The sequence below is a fragment of the Prinia subflava genome, chromosome 11 (assembly GCF_021018805.1).
Source record: "Prinia subflava isolate CZ2003 ecotype Zambia chromosome 11, Cam_Psub_1.2, whole genome shotgun sequence".
In the NCBI taxonomy this organism is placed as follows: Eukaryota; Metazoa; Chordata; class Aves; order Passeriformes; family Cisticolidae; genus Prinia; species Prinia subflava.
In genome coordinates this window covers 6,633,245-6,650,651 of record NC_086257.1, presented here as the reverse complement: position 1 = coordinate 6,650,651, position 17,407 = coordinate 6,633,245, and the positions used below count along the sequence as shown (strand labels likewise).

The following is a 17,407-nucleotide window of genomic DNA, read 5'->3' as shown; positions in this document are numbered from 1 at the left end:
TGGCTTTCTCTTATATTACAGGTTCACTCAAAAACTATGAGCCCATCAAAGAGCCTCTGAATGTTTTATCTCATAAGGGATCACCATCTCCAGCAAACTCTGATCCAACAGCATTAGATGAATTATTGATCCAAAGGTAAGCAGGTTCCCATGCAGGGTATTCCCCATGCCTCCCCTGAAAATTAGTCAGAGTGAGAATGCTTCTTTCTTTAGGGAAGGACAGCTGAACTAAGGTGTAGTTCTGATCCATGCCTTCTCACCTTGACTTGTGGTGCTGCTTTCAGTCTTAATGACTTAGTACAGTATTAGCCTGGTGGTAAAAGGGTCTTATCAGTGTGGGTTTGGAGCAGACAGTGAAGGAAAAAGGGGGAACAAAAGACAGATGGGGAAGATGGAAAAAAGGGAAATGTGGTGCAGGATCACCCACCAGTGTTAGCAAAATGGGCAGACTGCCTTAAGCAGTTTCTTGAGAATAAGGAGGACCTGTGGGGATTTCGTTATGGAACATCACAACATCAGGATAATCTCATTCCTGGCCTTCATAGAGAGCTCTCCTGAAGCCTGTTACACAACCTGGCATGGAAAACAGGACTTCAGAGCTGAAGAAGTAGCTACAAAGATGTTTTCTAAAGTATTCAGACTTCTTCTTTTCTGTTCACTTTAAAGAACTGATAAGCAACAGAGGCTTTCAGTGAGGTAGTCCTTTTTGGCTTAAATCCCTCAACAACAAAGGTCCAGCAGAAGACCCTGGTCCCGCAACTCAGAACTTTACATGCATCCCATAAACCTGCCCTCATTCCTGCTCTCTTGCCACTGCAGCCAGGCAGAGAGAGGAGCAGCTACCTACCCCTGCATTTTCAAATATAATCGAGGTTTTCTCCCAAACTCCTTCTCCAATTACTCACCTCCTGGGTGTACAACTGTGAGATAGCCCCTCCTTCTACTGCAGATCAAGCTGGAAGCAGTAAGCACCTGTCCCCTAAGGGTGCATGCATCCTGCTGCACCGTCTGGTCCTAATTACTGAGACCAGCTATACTGGGGTAATACAGAGTGCTTTCCCAGGCACCTTTCCTTATGGAGAGGACTCTAACAGAACAATCTGAGCCAAGTGTCAAGTTGTATTTAAATAAATTAATTGCCTTGGCTAAAATTGATTGCCCCTCGGCCATAAACCGAGCATATGAAACTAGACAGCCACAGTCTGCTGCGATGTTAAACCCATCTGTCTTTCTCTCCTTGGGGCATAATCGTCACTGTCAATCTGACATCCTGACACTGGCATTTAGGCAGCTCTGAAATGTGCAATTTCTAATTCTCCCCGGAGCTGGAAACAATGAGCCTGCACTAGGAGTTAGTTTTATCAAAGATGCTGCTGTGCACAGAGCCTGGCAGGTCAGTACAGGTTTTAAGTCATGTGTTTGCTAAAAGCAGGCAGTCCTGCTGAGTGACATCTCCTGAAACTGAGCAGAGATTTAACAGGGAATGAGACCAGTTCCAGCTCAAATTCAACCCATGTCCTCTTTCCTTCTCCAAAATATCAGTTGTAATTTATAAGAGAACCATTAGAAATCTGCATTGAGAAAGCCTGAAAGAGCCTAAAAATTGACATTATTTGCAGTAATCAATAGTACCTCACTTCTATTTGGAAAAAACGGCCATTATGCAGACAAGATATTTGCAATATTATTGCTGGTCTCAAGACATGCATGTAATTTCTCCCCAAAAGAATAAATCTAGTACCTGCCAGCTACCCATTCTTCTGAAAGCAGAAGCTAGCAGTTCTGCAGAAGGAACAGTACAGACACCTCTGACCAGGACTGGGAAGGTCCATGGCATTCTCAGGAGTGGATCACCACAGTCCTGAGGGCAAGAGGGGCAGCAGTGCTGCATCTCTTCACATTCAGAGGCATCCTGCAGCAACCATATAAATACGAGGGCTGGGCAGTCACAATCCCTTCTCCTTGCATGAAGATAACCAGCAGGTCTGACACAAATGGCTTCTTCACAGGAAAGGATGTCACTTCACACATAGCCAATGCTACATAATTCAGGGCAAGAGGTAAATACAGCTGGGGAACATAGTAAAGAGCTCAGGGAAAGGAATTGTCATCTGCATTGTACTCAGATGGGATTTTGATTTGAATCTACCTGCCTTTCAAAGCCCTGAGAATTGTAGAGTAATTCACTGCTCTCAGAACACTGATGTCTGAACAAAAGATGTCCTCCAACATTATTGCTGGTGTTCCAAACTCTGGATGGCCGTGGGCCACCCATAAGATACTTCCTAGGAGAGTTTTCCTGTCTAACTATGCTCAAATGATATATTTTCCCCATGACCCTTCTTTACATGATCTCCAGCTCCCCCTAAGCACTCCAGAGTTCTCCACACTATTCCATGGCTCCCTCTCAGTCTTGCCCATTGTACAGAGGTCCAAACCCCTACAAGGACAAGCCACTTCCCAACAACTTGGCTGATTTGCCCTCAGCGTCTCAGTGCTGAGCTTCTAGCACAACTTCTGCTTCCCAGAGTAACCAGAGCCAAAGCCCTGGAAGGAGCTGAACTCACAAAAAGCTGCTTTTTCGCACTGGGATCAGTCCTTCCAGCTCTGGTGTGGCAGCAGCTGTGCAGAGATCATAGAAAGCTGTCACAGAAGATACATGGGAAGAGAAATGCAGTGTGAAATTTCACTTTGCAAAGATCATGGAGGCCATTGATCTACCAGTGTAGGGCAAACTATTTCTTTGTGCTGCTTAGGAAACCTACAATTAGGACAAACAAGGACCATCGAAAAACCCTTTGATCACATTTGATCTGAGCTCAAAGAATGGAAGTACTACAACAGTGACTACAAATAGTCACCTCCAGCAGTAAGAAGGACTCAAACTTGTTTGAATTCCTGCAAACACATGTATTAGAGAAGCAGTACACATGTGAAATAGCACAGCACTCTGAAGGGTCTCACGTGAGTTTGGGCCCATCCCTTAGCCCAGCACTCTCGGTCCTGGGCAGCAGAGGGCACTGCTTTTATAGCCTGATTTAACCAGAAGAGCAGGAAAAGCCTCTGGAGAGTCCAGGACCTGGATTGCAAAGGATTTATACCATACTTGAGCAGTTTCCTTCTACTTATGAAATACATTTCTTAAAGTTACCTCCTCTTTATGTTGCTAAGGGTGCTTCAATTTGCAAGTGGTGAAGTCAGGAATAGCTGGTGCAAACAGCTGTTGACCAAATCTTTACATTTTGTTGCTGTGCAACACTTTTTTTTTTTTTTAAGATAGATAAATAGATAATTTTTTCTACCCCTCTTTTTGTGCAATCTGCATCCTAAAAAGTCTAAGAGCAAACATATTTGCAGAGAGAAGTATTTTAAAAACAGCCACTGTAGGTATTAAAATGTCATTACTGTAGGTATTAAAATGTCATTACTGTCAGAATCTCATATTTCACAAGATCACACAGAATAGCAAGCAATAACACACACAACTCTTATAAAGCATCCTTCCAGCATATAGCTCATGGAGATCCCAATCCCAGCCTGCCCACCTATTCCACCCAGTCTCTGCCTGTCAGGCTTTTCAGCCCACTCATATTTTCATTACTGTGCAAGGTCTAGGCTTTGCCCTCCAGGTCTCCCAGTCTGATCTTCTTCATCTGGATAGGCCCTGACCCCCAAGTTCTCCATCAATCTCTTTGTTTCATTGCTTTTCTATCAGCTTCAACTTGTAATTCCCAATATAATTTCCTTAGCCTACTGTTTTCTAGACACATTCTTCTCACTTCTCCCCCTCACATCTCATACGGCTCATATCTCAGTGTCCCTTTGGTCCACAGGCTCTTCACCATTTGGCTCCTTATATAATCTTACTATCCAACCCCTCCTCCTAGCTCCAGTGCCAAATTTTACAGTGTTTTCCATTCACCATTTCCTGAAGCATCCAGCTGTGGGTGAGTTCCTCTCTTCATAGCAGTCCCCTGGTCCAGAAGGTGACCTCTTCCTCTCCATGCTTGAGTCTTGCTCCTTCTGTTTTTCAGTCAAGGGGTTTTCTCATCATGCTGATCACAGAAATGGCCTTTATTCACTGTGCCTAGATCTACACCAGACAACTTTTACAGCTACAACAACAGAAATTCTCTCAGCCCTCAGCACAACACACATTCTCTCCATGGGCAGGAGCTCAGGAATTTTAGGTGCTAAAATCTAGGTCTAAAATTTGTGAGCATTGTGGACAGTGGGAAAGAGCCTATAATTCTATAGGATTTTCATGAGTGTGGCAGAGATAAAAACCTTGAAATCCCAAAATTTCATTTTGCATATCAACTGCAAGTAAAGTTTCTTGAGGGAGAGAACAACAGGATTTGTGTTTTCTTTAACAGAGATCCAATAATATTTCCCTAAGTCTAATAAATAGAGGTGCTTTTGAATACATAAAAATAACTTGTCTATGGCAGATGGTCAGTAAGTAAAAGTGTAACCCTGATGATTAAGAGCATCAAAAGCTTAGAAGCACATAGATGGCATTTCTGTACATTTTTAGTTATTGGTAAAGCTGCCGGTCCCAGCAGGTATAACTAAGGTGTTTTGATGCAAGCTTAAGGAGCTTCAGGAGAACAGATATGTTCCTAGCCTTTAGGCTCTAAAAATACTAGGGATGAGAATTTCCACCAGTCTACCATTAAAAAGTCAAAAATCAGGAATAGAAAGTGCCCAGATATACCGTTTGCCAAAATCACTGTTAAAAAATACATGTGAACAGAGGGAACCTGAATGAAACTGAGGTATGAAAACGTCCTTGACTAGGTATAACATGCAAATCTATTAATAACTTCACACTTCTCAATAATTTGGTTAACTCGAATTTAAAAAAGTGCTTCTTACCTCATCTTGTGGCCTTTCTTGGTGTGAAACTCCCACTGACTAGAAGGGTTTGGGGAATTTTTCATGAATAACATCTCCTGGGCTGCCTCTTCTCTTTTTAGTTTCTAGAAGAGGAGATCTAATTTCTAAAAATTGCTATAAGACAACATTTAGAAATGCATTTCAATTTCATTTGAAAACAAGATCTTTGCATGGCTTTATTCTAAGGATTGCTTTTGAGTTGAAATACACATCATAAATCTTAATTCAAATGATTACTCATTTTTCAAAATTACTAGTGCCTGAAAATACAAACCAAAATTAGGAATTCATCCCTCAAGCATAACTTAAATGAGGTAACTGTGATAAACTAATTATAAACTCTCATCAATCATCACATTTTTAACACAAAATGGACCAGGTCAGCTAGTATTTAAAATCTTTTCCAGCAGCAGTACAGTGAAGCTGGAAACAGTCTGCAACAACACAAACCTTTCTTTGCAGAACATGTGCAAGCTTAAACCCCCTTTCCTTTGCCCACAGGGGGCTGAACCGTGGTCATGCTCCATGACCACCAAGGATCATTTCCAGTGCCTTTATGCTTGCAGACCCTAAGAGTTCCACAGACAAAACTGGAATTTGCTCTGTTGGGGCACTGCATGGCTTCTGTCATCAACCAGAGCAGAGAGCCCACAGCGCTGCTTCTACAGTGCTGTGGGAGCATTATTACGGGGCTTTAATGTGTGTTGTTCTAGTAGTTGGATTCTTTCTTTCCCTCTACAACTAGACAAGGAATTTTAGGCTGAATTAGAGGGATTTTGGTGACAAAACTGGTTTGTCATTATGAGTTTCTGCTGATTTTGTTAACAGGAAAAACTCTTCAGGCTCTGGATCAAATTGCTTGTTGTTACAGTGAGAGAAAAAAAGTACACCTCCTCTAAACTCCTACCTCATGTTTAAGATTAGGTGGAGCAGGAATCTGTCCAGGCCTGAGCCTGCCATTTCACAGCACTGAAAAATTATCCAAGGTGGCACAGCCATGGTCTTGACATCCATCTGCACGTCTGCCACCTCAGCTCTGCTGGCACTCACTTTGAGCTCACTTTGTAGTAAGAAAATACACACACACATCTAGTTCTACAAAAGAAAAAAGAATCATTTTCCAAGGCTTTAGCTGCCCAGACTTGCTTACTGTGAATGGGATAAGCTTGAGTGAGTGCTGGCATAAAAGCAGAGGTAGAAATTTGCCTCAGGGAGTCAAGTGAAAAGTGGAATTGAGCAGCTAGGTCAGCTGCATACAAAATCCTAGCAATTGTGGAAGTAGGGAGGCATCTTATAGCTATTCTTTTTAGGAATAGTTCAGTATTGACTGACTTAAAGTAGTATCTGAATAAGGTGAATAAGGCATTCAGCACGTTCAAGAATCTTTCTGAGTGACTAGAGAAAGCAAAGCAGTTTCAGGAAGAGATTGACCTGCCCTGGAACAGGCAGTGACATGTGGGATGCAAGGGAATAACACATCTCTGACTCCAACCTGGATCCCCACCCTCAGCATGAAGATCCCAGTCACCACTGTGACAGAATCACTGGTTTGCCTGCCTTGAGTTTCTGTGTCAAACTCTAAAAGTGTTCTGTTTTGTCCCCAAACAGAAAAGCAAGACTTAGAAAATCCCAGCAAATTTTGCAGGACAAAAATATCTCTTTCTTGCTAAATATAATTTTTTTGTTCCAGTCCCATGAGTGCTGGGAACACTCTGTCACCTCAGATGGGAGAAAAAGTATTTCTCAGGCACTTGTTTTGTTTATGGATATTCTGTGTATGTCAATGTGAAGTACAAGAATAAGGCTGGGAAGGAAAAAAAGAACAACATCTTTGAAAGATCAAATTACAGTTAAAAAAGGAACAGCCCTAAAGGAAGGAAAAGTATAGTACTGGTCATTGCTAGGGAGTGTAACAGGCCTCTGAGACACAGAAACACAAGTGGGCCTGCCATGGCCACAGGGGGCATTTCACTCCTACCTGGTGTTTCACCTCTTCAGAGCTTCAGGGTTTATTATCATTACTGCTTTCTGTGATGTTTTCAAGTTTTCATCTCAGACCAAAAATAAAACTATATTGGTAAAAGTGAAAGAAAAGGGAAGTCAAGGCAGGATCAAATTACCAGTTATGGGATCATGGGAAGATGCTTTCTATTTCTGAATGTTTTTCATAGCATGACCCAGACAATTTTCTAAGAAGAAATTTCAATTTCCAACAGATTTAACCCTTGACAGTGAAGCAATGTGAGGGGTTAGAAATCTGTTAAGCTCTTAAAGCATATTTCTGAAAGATTTAATTTTTTTAGTTTAATACATCCAAAAGTTATATTTAGATATATGTTCATTCTAGTAGTTAAGAGCTTATACACTGTTTTCACTTTGCGTACTAGAGAGAACTCCTCACTGCTCTTGGTCCTTCCCTTGAGAAAACAGTAAACAGCATATCTGATTTTCCAGATTTCAGGGTAATGAAGAGGCTCTCTTTTTCTAAGAAAGAAGCTTTTTAGAAGCTTACCCACTTTCTAAAACCCTTGACAATATTCTTGCCCTGGCAGCAAGCCACCAAAACATGAGCTTCCGATAGTTGCTTCTGCTTTATGACTTCCACAAGGTTTTGGCCACCCCCTCACTCACCTGGCTCCCTCAACCCTTTACTCTCCTGTGTTTACTGGCTGATAACCCATACTGAGCATCTATCCAGTGACAATCTCAGCCACAGCTCTCAGGCTCTCATCCTCCTCTGTAAGTACAACACAGGCTCCAGCTCTCACCCTCACCCTGGTATTTCCTTTCCGTTCTTCTGACCTCCTGGTCTGGGACTGGACAAGGACCACACTCGCAGCCCTCTCTGAGCCTTCAGTGACATTTCCAGCTGTTTTTCTTTCCTGCTCTGCTTCTTAATGACTTAATAACTGAGCTCTCCAGTGTGCCAGATCTAGATCTAGTTCACATAAGCTGAAGGAGTTTCTCTGGACGTATCATCATGTGCTGATTAAAAGCTATTCTGACACATCATTTAGCAAAACCAATATAAAAATTATAAAAAGGAAGCCATTTTACACATACAGACCAACACATGGATTTTATGATGTTGCATAAATTACTTTACCACGTACAAAAAAAAAAAGATCACGGTTATTTATGCAAGAGGGAGAGAGCAATCACAAAGAATAGCAGAGCATTTTCCCTCTGTTAACTCCTCAGTTGCAACGTGGTGCAGATGACATTTTTTTTTTGGCTGAGGGTTATTAACATGTGGTGAAGAGCTGCACCCAACCTGTCTACGAGCACTTGAACTGATGCAAGGATGTAACTGTACTCTGGAGCTCAAGAGGATTTATCCCGGAGGCAGAAAAACAATTACCTGAACGCAGACAGATACGGATTACTGAGTACTGAGATACTTACTTCCTAAAGGAGGGAATATATCCTTACAGAAGTAGCGACGCTAAGGAAGGGGAGATGAGGGAAATGACCGAGCGGGTGCGAAGCCCTGCCGGAGAAGGAGAGGCGGATAGCAGCCAATCCTGTGGGGTAATCAGGAGTGCGCTTCCCGGCAGGAGGGATTAGGCTGAGTTTCCCAGTTACATTCCTCCATCTCAGGGTTTCACTCCTGGAGAAGAAATGCACCATATGCACCAGATCTGGAAGCAGTTCAGGAGAACCCCCCTCTGCCACCCCCTTTCCTCCCTCAAAGCCGGCGCCATCCACACATAAGCAGAGAGGTGCAGGGGATGGGAGGCAGCGCTGCGCCCCGGGGCTGAGGGACGGGAGGTCAGTGGCGGGGCAGGACCCCCTCCCACTGTGGGGTGGCCGTGCATGGAGGAGAGGGGCTGGGGCATGAGGTGGGACGGGTGTGTGGGTGCTCGCTGGGGGAGGGTGCCTTGCTGGGGAGGGAGGGAGCGAACGGAGAAAAGGACTTCCCTGCATCGAGGGAAGAAACCCCGCTGCAGGAGCCCAGGGGGGATGGAGGTAGGGGGGCCTGTGAAGGTGGGGGGCCTCTGGGGCAGGGATTGCTGCCTTTTGGGGGGGCCCTGGGGAGGAGGGAGTCAGCCTCCGGGCGGAGGAGGGACCTGCGCTGGAGCGCTAGAGGGGAACCGGGGCACTGAGGAGGTCTCTGCGGGCAGGGGTACCGAGATCGGGGTGGGGGGCTCTGAGAGGGGAGCTTGGGGAGGAGGGGAACGACACGACACCTGAGGGGTCGTGGGGGCTCGGAAAAGATTTTGGTGGCGTTGTGAGCGTCTGCAGGGGGGCTCTGAGAAGCTCTGGGCTAACTCAGGGGTCAGGCGGGAGTTCTGAGGGCTCCGAGGGAGCAGGGCTGGGAACTGCCGGGCTTCGAGAGGTCTTGGGGAGGGATTTGGGGGAAGGCTGAGGGAGCTCCACCGGGATTTGGCACAACTCCGTGGAGCCTCGGAGGAAATCTGCGAACCAGGAGACGGGCTGCAAGGGGCTAGGGGGCTGGTGGAAGCCCGTGGGGAGGCTCCGAGGTGATTTCGAGGGGGTCTCTCTGGGGAAAATCTGTGGGGAGGCTTTGAAGAGAGTCTGAAGGGCGGCTCTGAGGGGGCTCTGAGAGGATTTGAGGAGGCTCTCTAGAGGTTTTAGGGGAGAGCCATGGGAACGCTTTGGGAGAAGGGGATGTCTGAGGAGACACTCTGGGGAGACCAGACAGGCTCTGAGGAGCCTTGGGGGCTCAGAGGGCCGGGGGGGGGCGGCCGCGGGGGCGCCCCGGGGGCGGTAGCGAGGCCCCTCTTCCCTCCCGTGCAGGCTGCTGCCTTCCTACCCCCGTTACCGTGGCAACCGCCCGGGCTCCCCCAGCCCCGCACCGCCGCCACCGCTGCCGCCGGAGCTGCTGGGCAGCCGCCTGCCGCCGCCGGCCATGGAGCTGCTGGCCGCGGCCCTCAGCGCCGCCTGCGCCTTCGACCAGGACGGCTCGCCGGGACAGCTCACCAGGTGAGGGGCGCTGAGGGCTGAGGGCTGAGGGCGGGGGGCGCGGGCGGGCGGAGGGGCCGCGCTCCGCTGCTGTCCCGCCGCTGCTCTGAGGGTGCCTCCGCCTCCCCACAGGAGCCCGCCCGCCCCTGAGGAGAGCCGCGCCACCGGCACGGCCGATGCACCGCCCGCGCACCCCATGACGGCCGACTCGTGGAGGAACCTCATCGAGCACATCGGTAAGGAGCCGTGCCCGCCGCGGGATGTCCGGCGCCCTCACACAACTTCGCGGCTTCTGCCGCTCCCCGCGCCGGCGGCGGCACAGCAGCCCCTAGAGGTGCCCCTCAGCCCCGCCGGAGTGCACCTGCCGGCCCCCGAACGCCCGAACCCAGAGCCAAAAGACAAGCGGTGCACAGATGGGGGGAGTTAGGGCGGGATGAGGGCTTGTGCTGCAAGACCCCAACTCCCTATCCTCCCCTCACTGTTGGTGTAAAAAATCATTAGCGTGGCTTTTTGAGATCTTTAGGGACATCAGGCTTGCACGTTGCTCGGCAGGGGACTAATGCTATTGCAGGACAGCTTGACCCTTGTTTATAAATAACAATTATTCTTGTCATTACGAAACAATCATTAAGGCTACTCCAAACTTTCTACTAAAATATGAATCTGCATACTCCAAAAGGCATAAGACTAAAGTATTTTATCACCCATCCTGTTGGACATTAGTTATATGCACCAGTGTCTGCATCTATTCAGTGTAACAGACACTGGCATAGCACTTTCAACACAGGAGTAAGTTATTTTATCCTTTGTGGTCTCTAAAAAGGCAAAGTTGAGGTTATCTGGGTGGCTGTGGAGGAGAGGACTGTTAAGCTCTTGTTCTTATGGTATTTTCTTTTATTTTTTACCTTTATCTTTTGTGGGATGGCGAGAAGATCTCCACAGCTTGTTTCTTGGTTTCCCACATCAGAATTGTGACATTCCTCAGAGGGATTTTATCAACAGCAAAGTTAAATCCCACCCTGAGGCAGGTTTTATGGTGGGAATATAGAAGCTTTGTTTTTAAACTTTCCTGCTCGGTTTCAGGAAACAAAATCAACATACTTGAATCTAGAGGGCAGGAATGTAGCACTTTGCATGGGAAAATCCAATAGATAACTCTCTACGAGCAGCAATGCAAACCTCCCTGGCAGGAATGAAAAGGCTTCTCAGGCTGTCTCTGCTGTTTGGTGTCAGGCTGTGGCATGCAGGGCTGGTTCTTGGTACCCCTGATGCCACTGGGACCGTGCTGGAGAAGGAGGCTGGTGTGAAACCAGCAGCCTGCCAGCATCTGTCCAACAAACCAGTTGAGTTTGGGGCCTCCTGGAGGAAAGTGGTGAACAATTTGCATGAGTGTTGCCAGATGTGTTACCTGCTTTTGGCTGTGGAGATACTAACCTACCAAGAGAGCTGTGTCAAAACACTGTCAAATTACTGGGACTGTGCTCCTCAGAGGTAAAATAAAAATACTAAAACCAGCAGGAGTTCAGAGCAACCCTGTTGCTATATTCATATACATTTTTATGTACTGTATATCAGAGGCAAGCTGTGCAAAAGGTCTGCACATATCAGTGTAACTGCAAGTAGGTCTGTTGCACCTTTATGTAGGAGACTGGGTTTTGACAACCAGAGGTGTTATGTTTATTCCCACCAGAGATGTTACATCAAATGGTTGGAGCTCACTCACTCTCTTCCCTTCCTCCACTTTAGAGACATTTTTTTGGACTCTTTGCCTGAAACTGGAGCAGAGAATTTCAGAGAAAACCTCCCTGGGCCTCCTGGGATTTTACATAGCTTTCAATGCAATAACATTTACTTTAAGAGCTCTGCTAACTCTCTAAGGCGAGGATTTCTACAATTAGTAACGAGTTTTTCAATTCCCTTCCCAGGTTTTAAGCGAGCTGGGAAGGGAGACTGTGACAGAAAATCAAATGGATTAAACAAAAGGGAAATGTCTGTTATGTACTACAAAAATTATGTAAACATGCCTTAGGAAGATCAGTCTTAAACACTCAGGTCAAGTGAGAAGACCAAACTCATGCTCTGACCGCAGGGTTAACCATCAGCCAGGTCACAGTAGGGACAGCTGGGACATTAAGCAATGAAGGGAGCTTGCACAGGTCTCTGACATTTTGTACTTGTTCACTTGCTAAATGTAAGCATTTACTAAATAATTATATAATCAGAGTCACATTCAGCTATTGATCTCAGCATTTTTCAACAAATTCAGTCAGTTCCCAGATGTATTGTTATCCTTTCACAAGTCAAAACCTTGTTCCTTGGCCTTGCATCTGTTACCTCTCCTATGCTGTGACCATCTCGTTTTCCATCTGGGCAAGGCTTTGGCATAACTTCTCTCCCTCTCTCTTATCTACATTTCTCTACCCATTGTAACCTCTTTACCAACGTATGGGCAGACCCTTAGGACCAAAACAGCAGGGATATCTTTTATCCTTGCTAGCACAACCCTCCTTATTTCTTCCTACCCTTCTGCCTAAACATCTACCTGTTTTTTGTCTTTCTTCTGCTTTCTCCCATATTGCTGTCTGTGGTAGAGCTTCAGCCAGTCTCTCTTGCTGTCATTTCCAGCTGATTTCTGGTGGTGGATGCCTTTCACCAGTCAGATCTTTCCATGTCTGTATTTGTTTTGCCTGCAGCTGATGGCTCTGTAGCTCTTATCTGGTCAGTCAGGGAACCTGGAAACAAAACCAACTTTCATTATCTGGGTTTTATTTCCTTAAAAGCAAGAGAGAAATAAATCTTTTAAAAATGGCTGCTCTTCAGATCTGCACAAGGGACCCTAAATCTTCCTTAAACAAAGCATGCTCTGACTTGCATAGCAGAGCCAGCAGCATGACATGGCTGTATACCTGCAGTCAAAGCCTGCAAGTATAATTATCTCCAATTTGAACAAAATAGATTACACTTCTGTTTCCCAGCCTGTTTTCCCTTGAGCCAAACACTGCTCACGCTGCTGCAGGATGTTGCTTCCCAGCTTGTCCTGCTTTTATGGGACAAAAAGAACTTAGAGCCCTCGAGCACAGGCTGGCCGTAAAGATCAATACCACCAAAAGCAACTCCAATTTAGCAGGCTCTTTGCTACCTGAAGGGGCCTTTCCATCCTGCTACATCCTCAGCACCTTCCCTGACAGTGAAAAGCAGCCTGAAAGGCTTAGGAAAGCCATATAAACCTAGCTGACGCAGAGAGAAATTACATAAGTGGCAGCAGCATGCAAAACTTCAGGGGAAGTCTCCTCTGCTCAGTATTGTGTAGGAAGCTAACAGAAGACTATATGGTTTCCTAGGCACAGCTACCCTTAGTGCTATTTTAATCTGGCGTTGAACATCTTTCCAGGAAGAACAGATAACAGGACACACTCGCAGACTGCAGCAATGCTGTGCTTGTTCCTGCGCCTTTCCCCAGGATATTTCCTGTATAGTTTTAGCTGTGACTGGTACACAGCCTCATTGAAACTGGTCCAGAGATTTAATAGGCAGCAACATCTACATTTCTGCCTGCTTTAAACAAACTTTTAATCCCATTGTCTCTCACCTTACTACACACAGAATCTCAGATCAAATATCATGAATACATGTGACCAGATAAATCTTAACCCCTAATGATTCAGACAAAATATTTAGCATTTTTTAACATGAAAGGATTTTCTCTTTATTCATTCATGTTACACTGCAATTCAAGTATAAACCAAGGGAGAGAATGTAAATTGTGCTTCTTCAATTTCATTAAAGGAGGAAAAGTGACTCAGTGTGCTCCTGCTCTCCTGCCTTTACATGTCTTCTAAATTACATTTTATATCCAAGCAATTAAAATTCTGGGTCCTACAGATGGCTCAGAAAGAAAAATGGGACATTTTGAAAGCCCTCAGAGAGACGAAGGATGTTCTAAAGATTGGCAATGAACTTTGGGATTCCTACCTTTTCGTGCTGTCAGTTGATATCAGAGTGGGGGCAAAGCCTGTGCAATTTCATCTACTCCTGATGTTGGTAATTGAACCTTGGAAGGCACCTGGTGTCATTGATGTGCTGTCACATGGTGTGAACTCAGAGCCTGTTCCTTAGTGCTGTAGCAAATAGGTGCTTTTTGGATGTTAATTTTGTATCTTCAAGCATCTTAGAAACTGAGAAGGAAAACAACAGGATATTAAGCAACATGTCCAAGGCTAACCATGAAGTCTGTACCAAAATAAACCTAGTAACTATAGCTAGTTGTCCTGAAGCTTCACCTGTCCAGTGCCAGTAACAGCAGCTCAGTGGTTCCTCATTAGGAGTTTTGTGGCCACCAAATTGCTTCTATTAAAGTAATTTCAGTGTGTGCAGTATTATTTTTCCAGACACAGACTTAAACATAGATATCAACCTATATAACATAGTAATATAACAGAGAAATTCAAGGTTTAAAAGACATTTAAAAGCCTGACAAATCATTTCTTTTATATCCTCTGATCATGGATTCATCTGACAGTGTTAGTGAATATTTTGTGAGAGCAGATTGTTAACAATACTTTAGATTTAGAAATGGCCTTCCATTTATAGTTTCCACTTCTGGCTGAAATAGGAATACCATAATTGGCTTTTCACTCTGCATGGAAGGAATCTATCTCACCTCTGCTGAGGTGAACTAATGCAAAGCAATTGTCCTTTCCCACAATACTTTTCTACTATCTCATTCAGTTTTAACCTCTCAGATCAATGTTATGTTCCTTCCCAGGGCTCTTGTACCAGGAATATCGAGATAAATCTACGCGCGAGGAGATTGAAACCAGGCGGTTGCAAGATTCCCAGACAGACCCTGAGGGGACTTCACCCAGTGAGGAAACCCCATCTGAAGCAGAACCCACAAGTACAAACGAAAACAAAGCTCCACCACAAATCAATTTGCTGAGAAACTCCAACTCCAGGTTCAACTTATGGCAGGATCTTCCGGAGGTCCAGAACAGTGGTGTCCTCAGCATCCTCCAGCCAGATGAGATCAAGCTGCAGGAGGTAATGGAGGAAGGCAGAATATTTCTTAACTCTGTTGCTGCTGAAAAAATGGAGAGTGAATTAGGCCAGATGATCAAGATTTAAAAACTAAAAGCTTCACAGTAGTCACAGACAAGCCATGCCCTGTTGAGTACTTTCTGAGTTGCACTGATTAACATACCACTTACTCTTTTTATGTGAAACTGCAGACATTGTTCTGTATGTTATTGCTGTGGATATTTCTGTAGCAAAAGGAACTTCTTTTCCCTTTTCTGATTCGTTGTTAGGACCAATTTACAAAGGAAGAGGGATATTTAGGAGGTTTTTACAAAAGAGCTATTGGTTCCAGTGCACATTAATCCTTTTCTAAAGTTACTCAGGACAAAACTTTCCACCAGAAATCTTAGAAGAACTCAACCATTACCTGTAAGGTTTTGAATATGATGACATTAATAGAAATAGGAGAGATAGAGATTGATAAACTTCCTTATATTTAATTGTTGTTACTTGGAGTCTATTGCGAACAGTAAAAAATAATGACAGCTATATTTGCATTTAGCCACGCAGTGCAACCACATCACTGTTTCAGAGCCATACACTGTGACTTACAGGACTGCATCAGACAGGGAAAGGGGTGGGTGGGGGGAGCTGTCACAAGTGATGACAACATCAGTCACACCACAGTTTACAACTGGCTGCTGTTTTGGGTGTCATGGGGGGTGTGAGTGCTCAGGAGTGTCACTGCATAGCACTGCGTTCATAGGCAGCAGTGGGGAGGGCAGACCTCGATTAGGGTGAGGTTTGCATTGTGGTGTGAGGAGTGGGGTTTCCAAGGCTGTCTTTCCAGCTGTACTGCTGCACCAGGATTGCTTCTGAGGGGATGGTTGTGGCAGGGTATCTGCTTAGCCCTGGCTCACAGGATGGTAACCAAAGTGTTGAAGAACATCTCAGGGTGCAAGCAGTCCCTCCAAAGTTCACCTACTCTTCCATAATCCACACTGATGAACACCTTGTGCACACAGTGCCAGTCCTGGCTAGGGACTGTCACACTGGAAAGGCTCCTCTGGTGCACCCCTAGGATATGATGGGCAAGGCTGTGTTATTCACATCCTTAGTGGAGGGGACTGGTGTTTATATACACTGGTTTGGGCTGGCAAGCACAGGCTGTTAGTGTATCAGGGTTAGGGCTGAAGGTGAATGAAAGGATTTGTTGTTTTTCCATGTTCTTCTTCTGCACTGGTTATTTGGATTTGTTCTGTTTACCTGGCAAAACACAGTACTTCCAAGTGCCAGCATTACAAACACAATATGGCATTTGAAAAAATTACAAGCTTTTATTTTTATTTTTGCTTCAAAATGAAGCATTTTTATGGAGAAATATATTGCTTAAAAGTGTGCATTATAGATTTCAAAGCTTGTCATTTTTGTTAGGTTACATTCATTACCTGTATGTGTTTTGGGAAAAAAAATCTCTATGCTGCTAAAACCCAGTATTAATTGTGCTCAATTTTTTTTTCTCTCTGTTAAAATAACCAGAGAAATAAAGCAGTTGGAGAACAGGACAGTGCTGTCATAAAGAAGTGCTGTGCCTTCTCCACTGTTACTTCATCAGACCTGAAATTTTCTTCCATCTTGTTCTGGGATTAGCACAGTAAGAGATTATAAAATTGCTCAAAGCCAGAAAGCTGTGAAATTGGCTGAACACTGAGCAGATAGAGTGGAGAATTTGCTTTGTGAGGAGAATCAAGGTCAGAAAACAAGGAGGGCTAGAGAAATCACTGAACTTATTGAAGAGATGATGTTGGATTCAGCCTTGCTATAAACAAGCATTACTTGCTCCTGCAGGTCTGGAACTCTACTCATGTTTGATGTGAACTGTGAGAGTGAGCTGTACATGAGAGCCTAATTTAGTGAATGTAAAAGGTTCAGATTCATATAAAGGAGAATTGGAGAAGTTTTCCTGAAGTACAGGGCAGCAGAAATTCTGGAGTAAACATCATTAGGACAAAACTGTATTTTCTGACCCATTTTATCTTCAAAGCTGTAGTAAACACAGAGACTAGAAAAGCTTGCATGTCTTCAGCCAGGAAAGGTGGGGCAAGACCACCATTATTTTGACCACAGGGAGAAATACTGGTACACACATGGGAAGAAAGTTGAAGTTAACACCCTGCTTCATGGCTGAGGAAGGGAACACCACCATAGCTGTGACAGAGTAGGGCTTAAAGAGTCAGAGAAAAAGTTGGTTATCTGAAATTATCTTCAGAGTGAAAGAGACTAGAACAAGAAGAGAAATCCAGTGTTCATTAGTGGCAGTGATGGAAAATTACTGAGCAGTTTATCAATGCAAGAGTTAAAAAAAAAAAAAACCAAACCAGTTTTCAAGCATCAAAACAAGAAACTCCACTTAAAGAGTAGTGGATTCTTGAAAAGTGTCATGGAAAGTGATTTTTTTATTGTCCCCATTGGAACAAACAAGCCAGATATTTTCACTATGGATTTCATTATTTCTTTAGTATAACCTGCATTCTGGACCTGCCCTTGGAGGTCTGTCACCCTCCAT

General features: G+C 44.7%; 1 protein-coding gene across 3 annotated transcripts in view; it reads left to right on the top strand.

Moving 5' to 3' along the window:
- Positions 1-17,407, top strand: part of NGEF (neuronal guanine nucleotide exchange factor) — a 48,130-nt gene that overhangs the window by 14,340 nt on the left and 16,383 nt on the right. The window contains exons 4-8 of one of the 3 annotated variants that reach the window (XM_063408058.1): positions 22-136; positions 8,500-8,670; positions 9,661-9,846; positions 9,958-10,061; positions 14,591-14,865. In XM_063408058.1, coding sequence (XP_063264128.1) covers positions 22-136; positions 8,500-8,670; positions 9,661-9,846; positions 9,958-10,061; positions 14,591-14,865 — 851 coding nt within the window. Of the gene's footprint in view, positions 1-21; positions 137-8,499; positions 8,671-8,823; positions 8,869-9,660; positions 9,847-9,957; positions 10,062-14,590; positions 14,866-17,407 lie in introns of those variants that run through there. The other 2 variants (XM_063408059.1, XM_063408060.1) reach the window with 2 other exon arrangements.